This window comes from Triturus cristatus, chromosome 12 (assembly GCF_964204655.1).
Source record: "Triturus cristatus chromosome 12, aTriCri1.1, whole genome shotgun sequence".
NCBI lineage: Eukaryota > Metazoa > Chordata > Amphibia > Caudata > Salamandridae > Triturus > Triturus cristatus.
Window position 1 is genome coordinate 316157252 of NC_140595.1, and position 23751 is coordinate 316181002.

The following is a 23751-nucleotide window of genomic DNA, read 5'->3' on the forward strand; positions in this document are numbered from 1 at the left end:
GTCAGAAACGCGGGGTCACCAGGCGCCGGGCGGTGACGTCTGGCGACATTCTTATCCACAGGTGCCCCTGTGGCCGGCCTCGACCAAGTGAAAACAAGACGTCAGTGAGGGCATCGTTAAAGGGAAGCAGGGGCTCCGACGAAGTGGACGCCGTCTTGAGGGCCACAGTAGGAAGATCGAGGCTGAGGACCTCAGCTGCCCGACGGAGCACCATCTTGTAGGATGCACCCTCCTCCATGGTAGGCGGGGGAAGAGGCAAACCCCGGGTCAGAAGAGACATCGAGGTCGCCGGCGTCCTCCAAGTCGTCCACCCAGTCCTGCTCGGAGTCACACTGACGGGCAAGAGGGTCCTCGGACCCCTCCCAGTCATCCTCCACCTCTGTTGCATGGGGAAGAGACCGCGGCGGCAGAGCTGGAGCCGGAGAAGGAACATACGGCGTCAGAAACGGCGCCGGCCAGGGCCGAGCTTGCGCCGTGTCCCAATGTGGATCCCAGGTAGGAACAAAATGGTCCTGGAACCGGGGCAAGGGCGGGACAAACGGCACCCACTGCGGCACTGGAGTCGGAGCCGAGGGTGGCGCTAGGGCCGGAGCCGGCAGCGTTGGACCTCGTGGTGCCGGCGTCGGAGCCAACAGCGCAGGATCCTGTGGCGCCGAAGCTGGATCCTCCGGCGGCGCTGACGGCCCAACAGGATCTGGACATGGGACCGCGAGGCCCGAAGGTGCGCCGGCGGGAGCCCGAGGCCTAAAAAGGCGGTCCATGGTGGCAAGAAATTCTTGCACCTGTTCGGCAGTCACAGACGGACCCGGGTAAGGCGGGTAGGCCGTGGGGCTCCAAAGGAGCCACAGGGGCAGAACCCCTGTCCCCCTCGTCCGCATCAGAGGACCGACGGAGGGACGTCGGAGAGCAAACTCGCATCTTCAACTTCTTTTTATGTCTGCGCTTACCGGAATCCGAGGGCGAAGACTTGGAGCCCGAGGAGCGATGACTGCGGCCCCGCGAGCGTTCCTAGGAACGGTTCCTGGACCTGGAACGGCATTGGGACTAGTGCAGGACCTCCAGCAGCTTCCGGTGCCGCTCCCTCAAGTCCTTCTTGGTCAATGGCCCGACAGTCCCAGGAGTCGTGGTCGGTCTCCAGGCAGTAGAGGCAAACATCGTGGGGGTCCGCCACCGACATATTGCGACGGCAGACCCCACAAGACTTAAATCCAGGCATCCCTATGTGCACCAAGGAGAAAAAGGGAGACTAAAGTCTCTAAAGTGTAGTCAAAAAGTGACTAAAGGTACGTGCTCTAACCGGATCTGCGCTTGCTGGCGCGGAAAAAAAAAAAGAACTGACGTCAGCACGCATGGGGGTGCATAAGTAGTCTCCGTGATGTCATCTCGACACATACGACACCAGTGACGGACGCGGAGCTGCACGCGCCACCTTCTGACGCGCAGGGGTACTGCTACAAAAAGACTTTCCGCATCCAGTCTGACGCCTGGGGATATTCTAAGGTAAGGAATCTATCACTAACGTGTCTCTTTCAGATAAATTGATTCAGGAGTCCCTGTAAGGCCTCATGGGACTGTTTGTTATATCAGGAGACCCTTCACTAGGCAGTGTGTCCTACAAATAAAGAGCAGGAGTATCACAGCGATGAGGAGAAGGGACTATGAAAAGATGCCCCTCTGTATTATAGACAGGGATTATTATGGATGAATGGCCCTTCCAAAGATTCCACCAACAAAATCATTCTCTAGCCCCTGGTAATGTGCTTGTACACAAGTCTTTCAAGTTTGGGGAAATGCCAGCAGCAAATTGTTTAGCCAGCATAAAATCAAGGTGAATGTGGAGGCTCTGCATTGTTGAAATTACCTTTATTACTAATGGCTGTGACCACTGTTCCAGATAAACTACTCTCATAAGTACTTCTGTTCAGATTGCTTTTGAGGCCTGTGTGTTTTTTATCTTGATCATTTTGAGATGTACCCTCAATGAATTTACTGGCAAAGTGTTTGGACTTGGCTAGAAAGATTAGGTTTTGACTGCAATGACGTGTTCTTGTTGACTTTTGCACTCAACTACCTTATTTTTAGGTCTCGCCTAGCATTGCAGCGCATGAGCTGCACGCTTTGCGAGGCATGCAGTATACACTATAGCATGGAAGTTCTGCCCATCTTTTTGATTGGCTTAGATCCTAAATACTGCCTTCTGATTGGTTTTAGGCTTGTTTGTCCCTCCTCCTGACAGCCATGTTGTCATTTGTATCCTTCCCTGGCTATTGGCCCCTTTACTCAAACACTATTTTTTTCCCTGTGTCCCCGCCCCCTCCCACAGTCCATGACTTCTCAAACCCCCCTCACACTCCCGTTCGTGCCTTCTTGGACGCTTGCACTCCTGTTACCAATGCAATAGGTCTTGCGTAATAAGAGTCTTATTGCATTGCAAATGCTGGTTTGTCATGGGATTTGCTGGGTGGATTTGCACTCTTTGTTTGTCTCGCGCGCTGCTGACGGCTATCTTATGCATCGTGTATGAACATGGCGCACTCATGTTTCCCACGGCATTTGCGTTTTATCAAAATGTGGTATTTTGTTGCCTACGCGGGTTCACGCGATCCTGCTCGCACAGTAACTTTTAGTCGCTCCGACAGGTTTGCTTTGTGCACTGCAGAGAGCAGGAGGCATTTCAGCCCCTCCCACTACTCTTAACTTCTGCTCCGCATTCGCAGACTTTACACAAGCTGTATTTTTATTTGGGATGCCCACAGCTGCTCCCATCCAGCGCGAGTAATTTAACACACTTCTATTCGCTCCAATAGGCTTCCGTGGAGCACTGCTGAGGGAAGGAGGCATTTCAGCCCTTCACACTACTCTTAACATTTGCTGCATATTCACACACTCCCGGCACTGTAGTCGGAAACACGCAGTGCAACTACATTTCCCATCAAGCCGTGTTCAGCACATAGACTAATAAAGCAATTTGTCCTTCTACGCTCTCTCTCACATTAGGTCAATTACAGTTAAAAATATGAAATTCTTCATGCAAACTGCACCTAAGTGTGGCTCCAGGGCACTACAGCTCCCAGCAGGCTGTGCGCACGCAGACCTGGTTGTGCCTCGAGGATCTGGTGCTGCTACTGCTGAGAGTCACACATGCAATAGTGTCCCTTGCTCACTGCTGCGCTCTGGCTCTGCTGCTACTGCTCATCTTCTGGTCTCCTCTCCTGTGCGATCAGGCCACGTAGGTGAGGCCATGAGCAATAATGAGGCACCCCCTCCCCTTTATTTTGTTTACTGGGACTGCAGGCTGTGACAAACAGTAACATCTCTGTGTTTCTTCCTGTGTCTCTCTCTTTTAAGCTGAAGCTGCAAATCGTCAACCACTCTGAGATGCGTCCCTGGCTGTCAAGGATTTCTTTATTGTGGGCTTTGTTAAGGCTGCGTTTTGGTTAATCCTACACATGCAGACGTAGTAATTGCAGAGTAATTCCAATTAATTATTAAGCGTGGATCCAAGAATGGTTTTACATCACAATCTATACAGCTGAAAATTATTAACTGATAAGTGGCGGGCATTTGTGTTTCTGTTAAGAACGAGCGATAGGTTTATCACCCACTCTCAGCATGAGACACAGCCACTACAGTAAGTCCCGTGCCCTGGGGAGCTTGAAGCATTTATGGCTGGAGAAGGAGACACCAGGTATGTTAAAGCTACTTAGTCTACACAATGTACGCTCTTGAAATTATTGACACCTTAACAGCCACATACCGGCTGTCCCTGCCCCGTTACTTTCCGTTCCACCTCGTTTTACTTTGATTTGATTTACGTTTCACGCTCTTCCCACTTGTCTGTTGCTTCATGCAAGCTGTTTTTTTTAATATAAATATATATACATACATATACACACACACACACACACACACACACACACACACACGAGTGGCAGACGTTTGGTTTTCTTTAAAAATTGTGCAATAACAGCAGAAAACCCCTACTTTCGCACATTTTATTTTTCCTGTTTATTCCGTTGACAACCTCTTTTTTCAGAATGGTACTTTTTTTGGTATATCTAATTATCATTCCACTCAACAAAAAAAGGCTGTCGGGGGGAGGAGCCTAGCACGCAACCAAGATGGCCGCATAGGCTTACGGCTCTCGAGGGCCTCCGCAACCTCCCACGTCTATCCTGACTAAATCCTGGTAAATTTGACGGGCTTTTGCTGATGCATTCGCGCTGAGGTGCCACCCGTTTTCCAAATTCAGATCGGACGCCGGGAACCCGAATGGTTGCCCTCCGAAGTTTGCGGCCTGCTATTGCCTAGGTCCCGATCTCGAGTTGGTGAGGTGCCCGGGTACGGAGTGAACAACAGCGGCATGCTGGGCTTGACTTGCCGCGTACCCCGCACTTTCACTTTCGTTTTCAAGTCTGTTTTTTTAGATCGGCTGAGGGGCCTTGGTGTTTCAGGGGAGCGCGGACGGCGGAGTGTCTGGCCTGATTTTCGGGCTATACACGGACTTCCTGTCTGCGATTGCAGTGTTCGATTGACTTAGCCAATTGGTCCCTGTCCCTGGTGCCGGCGGGTGCCAACCTTGGTGGCCTCCGGACGATGGCGGCGAGACTAGACGGAGACAAGTCGAAACCCAAGTCAACCCGGAGGGGATCCTATGCTCAGGCCAACAACATGGATCGTTATGCGCAGCTAAAGGGATCCCCCAGTGGCTTGCATAAATCGCCTGAGAGGCCTAAAGAGGTCTCGGGCCCATCGTCAGAATTGACCCTGCAGGACGTCATGGGCGCCATTGAGGGGATGAAGGCTGCTGTGGGTCAGCGGTTTGATACCCTGGCACATAAATTGGACGCGGTCCTGATCGATGTGAATTTGGTCAGGGCAGACCTGTCCAAAACCAACGAGCGGGTCGACTCCTTGTCTCAAGCGGCGTCGAGCCTAACTGTGGATGTGGCCGCCCTGCAGACAGAGGTCCGTAGGTTGCGGCTTGCCAGTGACCAGACGGATCGTCGACTTGAGGACTCTGAAAGCAGGGCTAGACGGAACAATGTTCGTATCATCGGAGTGCCGGAAAGATCGGAGGAATCTGCTGCGGATCTTTTTGTGGAGGATCTGGTGATCAATTGTCTCGCGCCCAAGGGATTGAGCAAGTTCTTTGCGGTGGAGCGGGCCCACAGGATTCCGGGTGGTGCGCCCAAAGTGGGTGCTCCCCCGCGGCCTATAATCGCCCGACTTTTTAACTTTCGGGATAGAGATGCTATCCTTCAGGCGTCGAGGGTGGCCGGGCCGCTGAAGTTTGAGAACTCCAATGTCAGCTTTTATCCGGACTTCACGCAAGCGGTCCAGAAACAGCGGCTGGGATTTCTGGGTGTCAAAGGGCGCTTGAGGGACATGGAGCTGAAATATGCGATGTTATTCCCGGCGAGGTTGCGGGTTGAGTTCCAGGGTCGCTCCCACTTTTTTGACCGGCCGGAGGCGGTTGGAGACTGGTTGGATGCCCTGCCGCGGGGACAGGATTGAGACAGTCGGACGGCGGAGAGCGGACGGGATGTGGTGGAGCAGGACTAGAACTTGGTTCCTGGCGATGGACTAGACTGGCGATGTTTTGTACCTTGGCTCAATTGCACTCTAATCTGGCACATCATGCCCTTCAAATGCCTGGGGGTTGTGGGGAGCTTATTGGGGTCTTTTCCTCCTTCTGGGGTTCTTTTTGTGGTATAGGTTAGGGCAACAGGCACACTGCAAGTTGGGGGGGCTGTTTGGGCTCAAGCAGGGGTGCAGGGAGGGGGGAGTTGTGGTTCTGGGACTGTGGGGGAGGGGGGTTGTTGGGGATTGTTGTTTTTTCGTTTTGCAAGGCAATGTGAAGTTTTCTGCTGACTTCTCCGGGTTGTGCTCTCCGGGATGTGGGTATCATGTGTGGGAGTGGGATGGGGGGTAGGGGATTGAGAATCCTTTCGTGGAATGTGAATGGACTGGGGGACAGGATCAAGCGCGGGGTGGTGTTGCAGTTCTTGAAGCGGATCTCGCCCGACATTGTTTTCCTGCAGGAGACACATTTGATTGGGAACTCCTTCCAGGCCCTAAATAGCGCCTTGCCGCTCACTCTGGTTTCACTTCTGGCTCTAGGGGAGTGGGCATTCTGGTTAGGGCCTCTCTCCCATTGGAAGTGGACGAGGTGCTTCACGATGATAGGGGGCGATATGTGGCACTGGTGGGGAGATGGGAGGGCAGGACTATTTCGCTCGTGGCTGTGTATGTGCCTCCGGGGTTACAGACGGCTACATTTGCTGATTTGGGGCGTTTGGTCCTGGGACTCCCTGGGGGGGTTCTTGTGTTGGGTGGTGATTTTAATGCCGTTGTCTCCGGGTTGGAGGACCGTCACCCCCCCAGGGCTCTCCCTAGGGCTCAGGCCTGGTTGGGGGGTTTTTTGGACACTTTGGGACTTGTAGATTGCTGGAGATTGATGCACCCGGGACAGGCGCAATATACCTCTCACTCGGGGACCATGGGAGTCTCGAGACTTGACTACATGCTTATGCCGGCGATCCAAGCTGGGATGATTGGGGAGGTGCGTCATTTAGCCAGAGGTATTTCTGACCATTCCCCTATATGGTTGCAACTGAGGGTTGTCCCTGGGGCAGAGGGGAGAGTGGCACCCATTAGCCCCTGGTATCTTCGTAACCCTAAGATCCGCGCGGAGCTGGTCAAGTCCACTGATCACTACTTCACTGATAATGTGGGGTCGGTGTTGTCGGCCGTTTCCCTATGGGAGGCTTATAAAGTGGTGGTCAGGGGGCAGGCCTTGTCCCTTATCTCCCATACTAAGAGGTGCGAGAGAGCAGAGGTGGTTCGCCTGGAAGCTGAAATGGAGGAGGACTTGGAGCGTGGAGTTACTGATGAGAAATTGCATGTTCTCAGCCTCAAACAATCAGATTATAGAGCGCTAGTCACGGAAGCTGCTAAAGGGATGAGTAGAGAGCAGCAAGGGCGACTGTATGATGTGGGGGATAAGGCCGGAAAGCTGATTGCTTGGGTGGATAAGAAGGAGAGAGCTAGCAGGGTGGTGCCCGTCGTGGAGAGGAGGGATGGAGTGCGTGTGACTGACCCGGTTGAGATCGTTGACTGCTTCGCGGCTCATTTCCGCGGAGTATACTCTCCGGTCTCTGTGCGATCGGAGGAGGATTCTCGTCGGTTGCTTAGAGACATTGCATTGCCAACCCTATCGGAGGCTGATGCAGTATTGATGGAGGCGAAGTTGTCGTCAGATGAGATCGCTTTGGCCACTCGCTCGATTGCATCGGGTAAAGCGGTGGGTCCTAATGGTCTTCCCATCGAACTATATAAGTTGCGTCCCGATAAGATCGCGCCGCATCTTCGAGACATGATTTTGGCGGCACGCTTCCTCCCCCCTGACCAACGCCTCGCCACCATAGTTGTGATACACAAAGAGGGGAAGCCGCGAGATCGCTGCGCCTCCTATAGGCCCATTTCGCTGTTGAACGCAGAACCCAAAATTCTGGCTAAGGTGTTGGCTAACCGACTGGTTCGGGTCGTGGGCGACTTGATTCATCAGGATCAGTCCGGTTTTATACCCCATCGGAATACCGCTCTAAATTTGAGGCGGTTGCACGGCGTGCTTGCTAGAGCGGAATTCATACGTGAGCCGGCCATCTTGGCATCTTTAGATGCTACTATGGCGTTCGACACTTTGGAGTGGCCATATATTTGGGCCGTGTTGGCAAAATTTGGGTTCGGCCCTGAGTTTATTGGTTGGGTAAAATTACTATACGCTGACCCACTGGCTCAGGTGGTGGTGAATGGTAGGGTGTCAGCTCCCTTCGCACTGGGGAGAGGTACGCGGCAGGGATGTCCGCTATCACCCCTTCTCTTTGCACTTTCTTTGGAGCCTCTCGCCGCCTGGTTGCGTTGGGAGCAGTCGTTGCGAGGCATTAGATGGACGCCGGAGTTCGAAGACCGTGTCTCCCTTTACGCAGACGACATCCTTCTGTATCTCACTTCTCCCCGACAGTCGCTAATTGTATTGGTGGACGTACTGAATTCCTTTGGCCGCAACTCCGGCCTGGTCATCAACTGGGCCAAGTCGTGCGTCTACGTCCTCTCCGGGGATGCCCCCCTTCTGCCGCGGGATTGCCCAGTTCAGATTGCTACCCTGGGGTTCAAATATTTGGGAATCTTTATCTCACTGGATCCCGCGGTCCGCTATGAGCGAAACCTTCTCCCTCCCCTCCAGCGATTGAAGGCCGACGTCGCGAGATGGCGACGACTTCCGCTTTCGCCGCTCGGACGGGCAGCATTGTTTAAAATGATGTCGCTGCCTCGCTTTTTGTACGCTTTGCAAAATACTCTTGATGTCGTGCCAGCCCGTTATTTCCGGGAGGTGGAGGGTCTTCAGCGCCAACTGTTTTGGGACGGGCAGCCGCGGATTGCTCTCGCCAAGTTGACGCTCCCTTGGTACGATGGGGGGGGGGGGTCGCCCTCCCCGATATTAAACGATACTATTGGGCGTCTCAGTTGGCGGCGGTGAACCACGGGATATATGGTCCTGCCTTAAACCCGGCCTTCGAGATGGATAAATTCCTGCTCCCGGGTGGGGATTATAATAGGGCGCTGTACTCGGTGACCCCGGACACGCGGTTGACGGGACCCACGCGGGTGGCGGTACGTGTGTGGCACGCGGCGAATGCTGCGATGGGGTGGAGGGATCGCTTGACTCGGGCTACGCCGTTGTATGCCTCTGGGCGGTTGGGCTGTTTGTGGAGATCGAAAGGCTTTAAGAAATGGGATATGATTGGTATATGTAAGGTGGGTGATCTGTGGGCGAAGGGATCTTTCAAAACGTTTGAAATGCTCAAAATTGAATATAAATTAAACGATAGAGAGTACTTCCGGTATGCTCAAGTCTACCATGCGCTTTGTTCGGTTTTTCCGGACGCTGCTGCTATCCCCGAGTATTCCCCACTGGAGGATAGAGTGTTGGATGGCTACGTGCCCGACAGCACTATTTCCCTGATTTATAAGAAACTCATTAATGATCGTGCAGACTTGCTGCTCCGTCTGAGGGAGGCGTGGACGGGCGATGGCTTGGAACTGGATGATGAGGACTGGGTATCGGCGGTGGCCTCCCCGAAAGAGGTGGCGATCCCGGCCCGCTTACGGTTTGTACAGCTGAAGATCCTTCATAGAGTGTATGTTACGGGGCCCAGTTTGCTGCGTATGGGTTATTCGATGGATGGACTGTGTAAGCGTGGATGTGGCCTGCCGGGTACTTTTCTTCATATCTTGTGGGAATGTTCGGAGGTTGTGCGATTCTGGAACGGTATCCACACCGTAATGGAGGAGGTCACGCACGTTGCCCTGTTGCCATAGGCTAGGAGGTGTTTGTTGAATGTCTGGGAACCGAATGATTGTAATGCGGCACAGACGCAGTGGGTGACCTTGGGGTACATGGTGGCTAAGCGTAACATTGCACAGTTATGGGGCTCCCCGAGGCCGCCCACGATCAAGGTATGGAAGGAGAATATGGACTGGTGTATGTTTAGGGAAAAGACGGTGTATGTGGCGAGAGGCAAGCCAGGGAAATGGACTAGGGTATGCGGTCCGTGGAATTTATATCGAGGACGTATCTGCACCCCGCCTCTGCCATTAGAGGTCGATATTGCTTTGACCCCCTAGCCACGCGTTCTGCGGGAGGGTGTGAGGTGTGTTCCATGCTTTGTTTTCCCATTGCCCCCCTCTACCGCTGCCGGACAAGAACTGCTTTGGACACTGTATGTTATTCCCCGTCCTGGGAAGAGCACGCTGCTATTTCGGACTCTCATTGCCTTGAGTGTGTTTTATATTTAATAAAAAATGAAACTGTTGTTTTCAATTGCTCCTGGCCTATGGCCACGGCCTGTTACATGTGCTTACGAACTGCCGGGCGCTTTGCCTCTGGTTCATTTGAATGTGTGGCGTTACACTGCGGGCCCTCGGGCTCTATAGCGGCCGGCCCAGGTGGTTGTAGGCCCTTGTCTGTCTTTTATTGTGTGCTAACGGTTTCTAATAAAAAAATTAAAAAAAAAAAAGGCTGTCATTTCCACCACCTTCCGTCCATACGTGTTTAACTATTTGTCTTCCTCCCTAAGCATTACACACCTCAGCTGTAGAGACCAGAATCTCTCCCAGGACCAGTAAAATCCAATATCATGATTGCCTTAAAGAGACAGGTCCATTTAACACAGAGGCACAGCAACCCTTGTTACAAAAGATGTTGTCACTTCGTGAAACTTTTATTTAACTTTATTTGCCCTGCCATCCCCACCCTACACCAACTCATGTCCCTCTCTGCTGCTTAACTATTTGTCTTCCTCCCTAAGCCTTACACAATTCAGGTGGTACCACAGATATAAAATCTCTGGCCAGACCATTAAAATCCTATATCACGATTGCCTGAAAACAGCAGTCAGTTTAACATCCAAGGAATACTCCTGCATGCAGAAAATCCTAAAAATCTATCAGTGCACATTCAGAACCAAAGTAGTCTTCCCAGCTGTTCACTCCCCAAAAAACAAAATACAAATTACTCTGCCCTGCAACATAATTCCATTACACTCCGCAACACAATTTAACTCCACATAATTTCTCTACACATATTTCCACTCCAACCTACAAAATTACACTCCATACCACATAATTACACTCCACATAAATCTACTCCATGCCACATAGCAAAACAACATAAATACACTCCACACTATGCCACATAATTACACTCAATCACACAAACGGTTCAAAGCCAGGGGGTCTCAGGGAAAATTTAAAGACCGCACAGGGTTTATTCCCCAACGTATAGAACAAGAAACAATACGAAACCCTGAGGTCTACAAATGTAAAAGATTGAATGATGAAGTGAAATATAGAAACGGACTAAGCCCAATAGAATATATCTAAGGGCAATCCCTTTGTAGGACGTAATCCCTCACTCACCATAGGTGACATGCTTCATCATTTGGGATTCTCCTCCCAGAGGAAAAACCTAGTTCCTCTGAGGGCTACAACCCCCCTCTCTGAGACGGAGGAGCTCAGGGATGTTTTGAAAAGCACTGGAGGATAAACTAAATCCACAAATGATGAGCTTCTAGTATGAGTGAGGGGTGCAGTGCTGGTAGACAAACAGTTAATTGAAAATAGTGTAGTTAAAACTAGTTCAAGAACGGCAAACGAATAGAAGAAATATTGCTGTAAATATTTCACTACCGTGCATGACCAGGATTAAAATCATGTACACCACCAGTCACAGAATTGCAGACTGTGGTGATCATTCAGTGAGTAATGGTCGACACGTTTCAGCCATAACGCCTAAGACAGGCTAGGCTTTCATTAGGACCACTTGAGCTACTGCACACACACACCTGTGTGTCATCCACACAGGTAAAGGATACACCGGGCACATAAGAAATACTTAATATTAGTCTGTCAGCAGTGCGTTTAAAATAATTACACTCAACATAATTTCACTCTATGCCACGCAATTCCATGCAACACAATACTCAAGTCCACAACACAATTCCACTACACACCACATATATCCAATCCACACCACAGATTTCCACATCATGCCACATAATTCCACTCAATTATGCTACTCCAGGACATGCAATACCACTACACATAAGTCCACAACACTTCATACCACATAATTACTAACCACATAATTCGATTGCATATGCACACATTGATTCAGCATTTCTCATATTGGTTCACTTCAGGTCTATCAACACAGTTTCTTTACCATAAGGTTTATAAAAACATTTTTTTTTAAACTCTCCACCTCTACAACAACAAAAAAAGTAAAATAAAATAACTTTTACCTTGCCAATAGCTCTAACTTTAACAAATGCGAGACCGATTGCATTGCAAATGCTTGTTTGTAATAGAGTGAAAATACTGTGTTCTAGACTCTGTTGCAGTCATTGGCAAGAGATCATTTGTACCCTTCAGTGATTCCAAGTGAAATATAGTTACTATGTACGAGTGGATGGAGATTACTGGTTTCCATCGGTTTCTTAATTTCTATACTTATTATTTCAGCAGCCTGGCTGCTGCGTCTTCCTGGTTGACCTATTTGTCCCAGAGATGCAGATCACACATGCTTAACGCTTCGACCCAATAGGGAGAGGGATGGTTGCATCGTTGACTTTATTCACTTAAGGCGAGAAGTGTAGTGTACTCCTGCATTGTAGGAGCTCTGATGACGAAATATGGCTTTAGAAGCAAGCTTTGAAACATAGCTTGTCACTGTCTTCCTTGAAGATTAACTAATCATGATCCCAGCTTGCAGCTTAAACCTCAGAATGAGTAGGTTTTACAATGTATCACCTGGTTTTCCCAGTAGAGGAGAAACAGATGGCCAAGATTTGTTTCACGCAAATCTCGACTTTTGTAGTCTTGCTATTTAATGTACAATTTCAGTTACTCTGCAATACCATTTGGAGCATTACCAATAATATCACAATAACTGTCTGATACAGCCTCGACAATTATCTGGGTCATGGTGGGCACCTTGGTGAAGGCAAAATAGCTGAAGCATAACCAAGATGCTAGATACTTGGAATTTCGCACACACATCTGTTGGCACATGGCCCATAATTACCTGGCTTTATGTCGACACACATTTGAACTACTTGAATGTCATTTAAGCAAAGATTAGCCTGTGATAAATGCAGCGACTCTTGAGAATGCAGCTGTTTTAATGAGAAAATGCACATCCTGTATAATCGGCACGGATTACCTAGGACTTTAGTTCTAGTAACCCGTCTTGGACCTTAAAGTATTCCAAGGTGCTGGTTGTATGGTGGTTGGGGAAAGATTCTTCTTGACTTTAAGCTGGTAACTGAACCGAGGACCAGAAGGCAGACAGCAGTGCTTGCAGGTCTTGGAGAAGGGAAAGTACTATGGGCAAAGGATGTAGCCTTTATGTGACCATTGGTGTGAAAGTGCATCCATTAGCCTTTTCAGCTTGCAGTTGGGGCCTCCCTGCTGCTGGAAGACCATTGGATACAAAATGTATATAGTATGGACTTTCTGGAAGTCAGGTGAATAATTACTACATCTGCTATGCATAGATGGTAGAAGGGTGTTCCAAGGCAATTACCTGAAAACCGTAAGGAATTTTTGTGTGTGATCTTAGCAGGTGATTTGAACTGATAGTGTTGTGTTAAAGTCCAGTTAGTACTTGAATGGTAATCTTAGGCACCAGTGGAGGAAATCCTTTTAGCCAGGATCTGGACCTCAATAGCCCAGAGTAAAGAGCAGAGAGTTCTTGTTGACAGTGTGTGTGCGCCATCCGTTTCTTTAGTTCTTTGGTCTTGAAAAATGGGTCCCTGTATTTACACCATCTGCAGTGGCGGATGCCGTGTACCGAGGGTGGTGGGGCAAGGAGTTCGATGCAAATAAATTAACACTTACCTTGAGGCGCGACGTCCTGCGCCAGTCATCTCTCTTCCAGGGTGGCTCCAACGCGAGACCAGGAAACTGCACTAACCAATCCTGGTGCTGCTATCACAGCATGAGAGCAGCACCACGATTGGCTAGAGCGGGCTCTCTCAGTGTTCTAAAGAGCCCTGAAGTCCTGCACTTTCTCCAACCCAGCTGTCCAAGACAGCTAGGTTAGAGAACTCTAAAATGCGCATGTATGGCTGGCCGTCCCAAGATGGCCGGCAAAGAGACATGCACATTTTAACCCCTTCCCTGCTCATGACGGAACCGTTCCGTCATGAGCCACGGTTGTCGTGTGCTCATGACGGAACGGTTCCGTCATGACAATCCTGCCGGCGGCCGCTCCGCCTGCGCGGCGCTGTTTCCCCGCCTGTGCGGGGCGACAACGCAAATGGGCGGAGTCATGACGGAACCGTTCCGTCATGAGCACAGCTCAACTGTGGCTCATGACGGAGCGGCTCCGTCATGAGCACAGGCCCGCCGCGCTGCCCCCCTGCCCCCCCCAGCGCTGCAGCGGAATGTCCGCAGCAGCGAAGGGGTTAAAGAACACAGCTCCCGACTGCCACTCGGCAGCACTAACCACGGCCGTCCTGTCACTCAATTCAGGACGGGTCCGTTACTGAAAAATAAAATGCTACTAAACTTTATTACCATTTTATTTTTAAACTCTGGCCTGTGGGGCGATGCTCCACCACTCAAACGGAAGAGCCGCCCCTGATCATCTGATGCGTCAAAGGTCTGAATGCCTGCACCATGAGGTCATTCAGGTACCTGCACCTCACCAAGCCTAGAGCATTGCAGCCAATGCTCGGAGCAGAGATATGCTTATCTCCAGTGCCGCTGTTAAGGAGGGCACTCCTAATTTAGCCTAAATGCACGCTGGATTTCATAGTTTTCATTCTTTTGCAAAGACTTATTAATTCAACTTGTAGAATTCAAAATCAGCAGTAGTCCTAGAGTAAAAGGAGACTGCAAAAAAATAGGAGGATAGAACACTCCCATCCCACCATTCCTGAATGACAACTATTCTAATGTTTTAAGTGAAAACCATTTTTAAATGGAATATTGACACTGGGAATATCAAGCACCGCCATAATTTCCTCAAGCACGGTTCATGGCTTTTAACTTCTCTCCCTACCTGTGCCTAAAAATCACCTATTACACAAAAGCAATCCCTGCAGTGTAAAACTCAAAGTTCTCTGGTCTCTCCGTGCACTACTCACAGTAGAAAGATTTTCTGGGCATTACTTTGCCTCGCTCACCTCCCGCAGGTGACACCCTCTGGTTTAGCACTGGGAATATGTCCCAATTACTGTGCTGGTCACCTGTGTCCAAATAATTGCTGTGGGCTCTAAAGGTCTTCGTTTTTGTAGTTTGCATTTTTTAGGGGTGACAAAGGTCAGATGTAGAGCAATTAAATAAACCACTTGCGAGAAAAGGAAGGGATCCAGCATGAAAGGGGATTGATCACAGCATTGCTAGTACAGGATCAATAAGGCTCATGGCCGTGCAAATGGGTTAATATAGATTGAGATGCAGAAGACATTATGGCCCCCTCTTAATTGGTATTCCAAGAATGCTAGAGGGGATTAGGAAAACAGGAGGAAAAAAGATAGATCACCCCTAAGACCAGGTTTGCTGCAGGGATATAATTATTTGGGCATGTCTTCCAGGGGCTGAGACAATGTTTCCACAAGTACTCAATTTCTTTGCTAGCCTGCAGCTACATTGAGCAGAATCAAAAACTCTAGGATTCTAGCAACTTGTAAATGAAAGAAATACAAACTTGCCTTTATTTTAGCTGTGTATTATTAAACTTATTTGCACGCTACACACCCTACCACTTCAAAGTAGATACCCTCACGTCCTACCCAATTTCGATCTAAACTAAAATCTTTCAAGTACCTCATTCCTTTTATGTGCCTATACTCCAACTGCCACCAAGTCACTCACATCAGTGCAGTCTTTGCCAGGCCATTCCCAGTAGGCAGTCCTAACTTGCAAGGGTCTGTTCACAGCCTGCCCCCAAGTTCCGTCATCTTATTGACTTCCTCTGTCACCTTCATCTATATTTGATCACGCCAATGGGCACGCATATGTGCCCACTCCCAAGTATCATTCTAGTTCTTTTATAAGGTATTTAAGATTCAGGGGGGGGAGAAACAGAAAAATGCATAATAAAGCTGAATCAATGTTTATTTCTGCAAGCATGTCATATTCATAATTAACTGCCGGTTGTTCTAAATGTGTAGATAGTTGAAACACATGTAATGATGTAAGGTACTTAAAATCGCTAGGTTTACAGCATCCAGTTTATCGATGTATGAAAATCTACTCTTCTTACGACTATTCCCACCGGTTGGGTTGTCTCTCTTCTCAAAACATGAAAAATGAATTGGTACAAAAAACAATCTTATGTTACTTAAAAGGAAATTGTAAAACAGTTCGAGTGTTGCTTCAGAATTAAGATGTGTATGGTTCATTCTTACAGGTTTTGTTTTTCTGCCAGCATAACGTGATATTTTTACGTGATAGTTTTTTTAATTTTTATTTTTTTAATTTTTTTATTATGTTGAAAGTAGTCCCTCAATTTCTTTTATTTTAGTAGGTGGATCGTTTATTTCAGTCTAGTTGCAGTCACCAACTGTTCTGTTGATCGTGTGGCCTTTCCATGTTCCTTAGTTTTTCCAGCTTTGCCTTTATTGGTGTTATGCCCTCTTAATTTATCATTACTTTCAGGGCACCATTAAGAACAATTTTGGAAGCGGTCACTGTGAATTTAGATTTTCTTTCACGTGGTATCTCGGGTAGCGCAATGTTGTTTTATCAGAGTCCCACCTGTTTTAAGAATGGCCATTAAGTACCACTTCGGAATTTTGTGGCACTTCAGCACTGATCACACATTCGGAGGAACCTTCAATTTTTAAATCGGCTGCGTTTTGTACCTCATTTTCTTTTATGTTCGCCATTTTAATTTCCATTTCCTGAACAGTTTCAGGACTCAGTTTTGAATCAGCCTCTTCTGGGTATTTTTCCTCGGTTGTCTCTTGCTCCTCTCCCGATGGTGTCCCTTCTCCTTGGTTTTCTTGTGCATTGCAAGTGTCTGAATCCTTCATGGTTATCGGCTCTGCCAAGTCTTTGCATGGATCTGAGTTGGATGAAGCCAAGTCCACTGGTGTGGCATCTGCTTCTACCTTGGCAATGTCAGGTGCGTCCTCAGTAGTCACATGTTCTTCATGCTCAATCGGCATTATAGAAACCTCAGGTGCTGCTGGACAGTCCAGCTCCACTGGCGATGCATTCATCGTAGAGGATATATGTTCTGATGTCACAGAGACCTCAATCTCTGGTGCAGAGGTCCCCTCTCCATTTACAACGCTGTCCTCCATTTCAGCCTGTGAAGTTATGTGCATTTGAGCCACATTTTCTTCCACTTTGCAGAGGGATGCTGCTTGTTCTAGGTCTGCACCCGCTCCCTCTTCTTCTGGTGATGCTGCCTCTTTCTGGGCTGAGCCCTCTTCAGCTGGAGCTACCAGATCTTTCTGAGCCGTACAATCCTCCAACTTATCTAAGGATACCTCCATTTCATCTTTCTCTATTTCAGCAGCGGAAGACACCTCCACTTCATCCACTATTATTTTTCCTAGGGATGCCTCCTCCATTGTGGCCACCTTACTTTCTGAGGAGGAAGCCAACGTTGCTACAGTGCCTTCAAACTCCACTTCAGATGTTGCGTTTCCTGGGGCTATGCAAGGCTCCTTCTCAGATGAGGAAACATCTACTGCTGGTGCTTTCGTAGAGGGTGAATCCACTAAGGAGGCCTCCTCCACTGGAGCCCCTGATGCCTCTGGTTCAGTTGCGGATTCCTCCTCCACTGGAGTCACACAGGTCTCCATCTCAGATGTTGATTCCACCTCCATTTGGCTGAGAGGGGGTTCTACCTCACTAGTTGATTGCACAAGTGTCACGGGAATCTGCGCCTCAGCTGTTGGTTCCACTTCTACTGGGTCCAAAGAAGCCTTCTGCACAGCTGTGGAGGTCACCTCAGCCTGGGCCGTTATACTTTCTGCATCAATGACAGTTACTTCTGTAGCTTCACCAACAATTTTAGTCTCTGCTTGGGGTTCCACTTTGGATGGAGCTATGCTGCCCTCTAAGCTAACGGAGCCTTCCAGTTTTGGGACTGAGTCGTGGTCTGGCTTAGTTTCAGACAAGGTGGAGGTTTGATCTTCTGGGGCATCCTGATGTTTTTGAGCTGAGCAATCATCTTCTCCTGCAATTACACCGATATCTTCGCCTTCAGCACTACAACTGTCCTGTTTCACACCACACCTATTTTCTGTGTTTAAACATTCAGATTTCGTTTCTTGTGCTGTGTTAAGCAACTCACAGTTGTTGCTTTCATCCTTGTGCGACTCCGTTGACTTTATTATATTATCAGAATTACTTATAGCTGTTGTCACTGCTTCAATTGTACTGCTATCAACCAAGCTCTGTTTGGATAATGTGTCCCCACAGCTGACCTGATGCACCTCATCACTGCTTTTCAACAGTCCACCATCAATTCTGCTACCTTCAGTACCATTTTTCGTGTTTGGCGATTCTTGCAATGCACTGGGAGAGGTATCTTGGCAAACAACATCTGTAGGGGGGTTAGAACATGCACTATTCTCTGAGGGTTTCACAGTGTTTAAGCAAATAGAGTCTTTTTCCTTTACAGATTGTGCACTGCAGGTATTTTCAGAGGAAATGGAACTCGCTGGTTCATCTGCACCATTTACATTTTTGTTACTGTCTGCTGTACATTCGGTAGGGTTTTCATTAGCACCATCTGTACTTTGAATAGTTGCAGGAGCCTCTTTGGCCTCATTTTCTGATGTATTATTTGGACAGATCGCGGAATCTTTTTTTTCTACAATTGCAGATTTTGTTTCTTCAGGTTTAGATTCTGCTGAGACAGTGGAGCCAACCTCAGGCTCAGAGTGTGTTCCCTCACCATTTACATTTTTAGTTTCACTTGTTGCACCCTTGGTTTGTGCTAGTTTGACATCTTCGCTGTTTGGGGATATTTGACCGTCTTTTGTTTGATCGTTGCTGGCTTCCGCTTCTTCTTTTACATGGTTAACCGTTTCCCCTACTTGCAACTCATTTTTAGATTTTTCTTCACTCTGTAATCCATTGCTGGCTGGCTGCTCCCCTTTCAATGTGTTGTCACTATTCAGTTCTTGCTTTGCATTTGTTTCTTCATCTTTTTGGTCAACCGGAGTTTCAGAAGGTTCATCAGAAGGTTCGTCAGCAGCTTCGTCTGTATGATCCCCATAGCACCCCTTTTTCTTCTTACTTAGTTTGCCTCCCATTTTCTGCGAAATAAAAAGAAACTGGTTAGCCTTTTTGGTTCACAAAATGTATTTTTTCATATCAAAAACAGATTGTGCTAGTAATCTTCACTCAAATGTAAAAGTTACCACTAAACAGTTTTGTGGCGCAAGACTATTCTAGATCCACCTACTATGCATTATCTGGCATCAGGAAAAAAAGGCAACATAAAACATTGTACGTCGATAGGACTCAGGATGTCATCAACTGAAAGCCTACAATACGATTACGATGTTCTAGATTCTATTTTCATTGATGGTCATAAGTCAGGATAAGATGTCCAGATATCCAATAAAAAAAAATTGCCATGCCCCCCCCTTACTGGGGAGAAAAGTGGCGACCACTGTGACTGATAATTAGGCACTTAGCAATTTCAATATATAAAACTCCACAAAAAAAAAAACTGTTGGGGAGAAGAAGGTCTGTAATAGAGAATCCCTCCTTGGCGTTGTCAGTAAGATGGAGATTATTAATGGGTTGATGTGCTTCACTAAATTTTTTATGTAGCCTTAACTATACAATGAAAAATGGTCTCTGGTGATATATATCCTGGTTGTTATGATCTATGATTTTTTTCCCCAGAAGAGGCTGGGGCAGAATTGGGACCAAGGGTGAAAAACAATTGAGGTTTTCAAGAGTCATGGCATGGAGATGTACATTTTTTTCCCAAACATGGGCTTGTCATTTTCTGACACGGATTGTGTCCACAATAGCCGCTCAACATGTTATCAATGTATATGCATTAGGTCCCCAAATGCCACATTTTTAATACTAGCCTTTTCAAAACTAGTGAAGGGGAGCTTAAAGCAGGCAAAACAACGAGAGAAGAGGATGATAGGCGGGGGAACTAAAAGTTAAAACAAATATAAAAAGTCAAAAAATATAGGAACTGTGGAGGGGCCTCTGAGATTACAGTCTGAAATATATAAAAGAAAAAACTACTAAGAGGCGAAAACAAATAAGGCAAAAACAAAAATGCTCAACTATTTTTTTCACCAAGAATTACTTTAATCGTTTTGGGTTATTCAGCATGGGGAATGTCTTTCGTCGGTTTGGGTTTGTTCAGCTTAGAGATAATGCCATTCTTGGTGAAAACCACAATAAAACCAACTTGATAAAAAGGGGTTATCACAAACAGTTTCACCAGGCTTGTCTCCAAAATAACTCATGAACCCCAATACAGGCAGAAGAATTTGAGGATTAGGGGTTCCATCGTACCTCTTCAGAAATAAGTTTACCAAATTCCCTAAACAAACATGAGTTGACTTTTGACTTTTTCATTTTAGTTCTTTTTAGGTTTGGCATGACGGAGCAGCTGCCCAAACCCCCGTTTCCAGTTATACCCTGTGATATGATGCTTTTGGTAGTTTGGTGTGTCATTTGACTGTTATAGAGTGCTTACATTGTAATATATGAGGGACTATTATATTTATTCCATTTCTTACGGACTCTTATGGGCTCTGGACTTTAAACAGGTAGATATATTGCCAATAATTTATTAAAAATATATCAAAATAGAGAATAAAGTGCGTCTACCATAGCGGCAAATAAATGCCTTCTGGCAACACTGCATTAATGTCATTAAATCAGCAATACAAGTAACTCAGTCAGTATTAATATGTAAAGTTCAGGTTTAAATACATAGAGAATGTATGTTTTGTCCCTAAACAGTTTGAAATGTTTTGATCATACACTGATTGTGTCCACAATACCAGCTTGACATTTTATTATCTACACTCTATGTCTTCAAATGGCACGTTTCCAACACAAGTTTTTGAAAACGCAACAATTTTGCCTTTTCCTCTTAGGTATATAGCATGTAATTGCTCATCAACAGAGGGTACACGAGGCCTCAACTTCACGCTTTTATTGTTCTGCCACCTTGGGGAAATGCAAACCCTTCCTCGGCCTCATGATCCTATAATTTGATCCTATAATTTTTCAGAAAGAGAAGCAGCATAGTTTGTGGAAATAAAGGTGTTACTTTCCTGGATGTGTGGAATTTTGGACAAATCCATTAGTCTAATATACAACATGACCGCTAATGGTTGTTTGTAGCACATTAAAGTGTTGAGGGACAGGCCTCTTCACCCGTTGCCTTGGAGAGAGGAGGGTCTATCCACCCCTTCCCTGTAGGATTGGGCAGTCTCCTATAAGAGTGTTGTGTGCTGTATATGGTATTTTTCACTTGTGCTTGCCACCAAGAGACCATGTGCAGGCTGAATTGTGTTCAGTTAAATCATTGCAAAAGCCTGCACAAAATCATGTTTTTTTTTTATCCATGTGGACGTCAAAACCTACATGTACATAGGAAACAAACCCATTAATTTTCTAGGCTCATTCCAACACGATTATTAATTATACTCTCGCTAACACCATAGGGGCTGCAACGCCAGTTACCTAACGAAATGGATTTCACTGGGAAGAAAGATGAAACATCAACTATGAGAAAACTAAAATGGTATCCTTCAGCAGGTCCCTGAGGGGGAAACCGGATGACAACCACATAAAATAAGTCAATACTTAGGAGCACTTAAGTTAAACAGTACACAATAAACAATCGTGATCGGATAATATTACAAATAAAGAGAGGAATGCATACATAACCACAAAATCCAATATCTACGGAGGTCGGGCCATCAGTCAATATCAATTTAATGACTTCAAAACGAATACCATTCCTTCGATATGCTTTTAATATCCATCAAGACAAAACAATTAAATGGTATAAACAGAATGTATATAGTGGAACTAAGATCTTTATTGAACCTACGTTACTCGACTGCCGCAACCAAATTACGACTTGAACTATGCTTACCATCAATAACTACACTACACACATTAGTTTAAATAGATCTTAGAATGTACTGAAAGGGCGCTTTTACCGGGACAGCTAGCAAGTTTAAAAATTGGTGGACGCAGCATGCTGCAAAACTCACCGATATGTTGCCTTTCTCCTCTCCCGACGCCGAGCAAAAAAGGAAGATGGTTTACTTCCTACATGCGAGTCCAACCAGTCCTTTGGTTGAAGCATGCTAACCCAGTGCTTATTTTGAGGCTGGGGTCTGTGCCTGCAATCCCTCGGCTGTTTTACAGCACTGGCATTGCAGGCTCTAAAGTGCGCATGACAGATGGACTGGCTGTAGACAGACGGTCAATCTATCATGCGCACGGAGCACTTGAAGCAGTCATCCTGCAATACGCAGGAAGCGGTCTGCCCTGCCCCCACCATCCTGCTTGCACTAGCGTGGCCGGCAACACACAGAATAAAACAATGGTAATGAGCACTTTATTATTCTGTGTCTACCTGCTGCGCTCGCAGCAGGTGGGGCGATGCTCCTCCGCCTTAATGGCGGATCCACCATTGCGCTTTTAAATATCTATCTACAATACTTTAGAAGCAGTCCTCCTCTTTCTATTCATCCACCACACACATGGTTCACTTCCTTTCTCTCTCCGTCCCTGAATTTCTTCTTTGCTCATTTTTTCATCCATAATGACTTATCAAAATCTTACTTGAGGAAGGCTCACTCACTGAAATTCAGATTGGAGATTACATCTGGCTTTCAGCAGTGCCATTTGTCGATGTGGGTGGAGCCAATGGAGTATGTGGGTGGAGCCAATGGATGATGGGGTGGAGCCAATGGATGATGGGGTGGAGCCAATGGATGATAAGAAAACGCAACTTACATTTGTTGGTTGAAGGAAGCGGGTAACAGTTGATATTCTAGCCTCCCTGTGGCTACAGAGTCAGCATCTAAAAGTGTTTGAGGACCAGGGACTTCCGAAACCTTTGAATGTAAAAACACACTTCACAACCCTCAACAAAAACCTGAATACAAAGAGCCGCTATCTGACCAGTCCTACACATGGAAACCATAAAGAAACAGGAGAGTAAGGTCGCCCTTGGCGGACCTGGGAGGAAGGAACGGGAAAGTAAAAGGGTAACTATAAAGGGCATATATGTATGCCTTTCCGCTTACGCCTCTCCGGAGGCAGGGCAGCAGCAGCAATAAGACAACAGCCGGTTTGCTTAAAAACGGAGACAAATGTCATGGATTATGAACCAGTTCTTAGTACAACTGTCTCTAGAGGTTGTAAGGTATGGGGTAGATAAACGGGTTAATAGTTAAGTATCTTCTCGCACATGCCAAGTTCATAATGGCACTACCCAAGACTATAGAAGCTCACGTTTCAGGTCACAGTTTGACAAATGGTCACATGCACCAGTCAAAGCGAACACTCTTCAATTGTATTTTAAAGCCGCACACCTCATGTTTGCTCTAATTAACCCTCTCCAATACTTTACAATTGTTAAGCATATTTAAAGGTCTAGGGAGGTGATCTAGTTCGATGTAGGTTTCAATTATATAAACAGATAGTAAAATGCAATACGGATTGGAACACCGGAATGAAGAAAACTGAGCTGCTTACCAACAAAAGGAACGTAACAAAGGTTGGTTTTGGACGTCTCCTCGAACACTCCATTGCTTGATTTTTGTTTTTTCTGGTTTAATTTAGAAAACTCTGTCCCGAGTGGCTGGAATGTTCTAATAGCCTTATCGACTTCCTGCCACAGGGTACACCAGTTGCGCCACAGACCCCAAAAGGGCTCTTTCTGCTCTACGGGATGTCACACTTTCTTGATTCAACAGAAATAAACTGGTTTTCGTTCTAGTTCATATGCTTTGATAGCACAATGAATTGCATCCAGAGTTCCTCTGTATCCTGCGCCCATATTGCGCGGGTATCTTCCAAGGCTGGATAGGTGAAAATGATCTGTGATGCACTCTCCGGCATGAGTGACTTGGAAACTGGCACAGAAGCTATAGTATGTGAAGGGTGAATGAACATCAATCCGGATTGGTTATACATATTTTC

The 23751-nt window shown here is 47.0% G+C and overlaps 1 protein-coding gene across 3 annotated transcripts in view; it reads right to left on the minus strand.

Moving 5' to 3' along the window:
- Positions 1-15672: 15672 nt before the first annotated feature.
- The window catches only part of LOC146775958 (uncharacterized), a 37290-nt gene continuing 29211 nt past the window's right edge, over positions 15673-23751 (minus strand). For all 3 annotated transcript variants that reach the window (XM_085636917.1, XM_085636918.1, XM_085636919.1), the window contains exon 2: positions 15673-18854. In XM_085636917.1, the coding sequence (XP_085493043.1) occupies positions 16338-18851 (2514 nt within the window). In that variant the 5' untranslated portion in view covers positions 18852-18854 and the 3' untranslated portion in view covers positions 15673-16337. The remainder of the gene's footprint in view (positions 18855-23751) is intronic.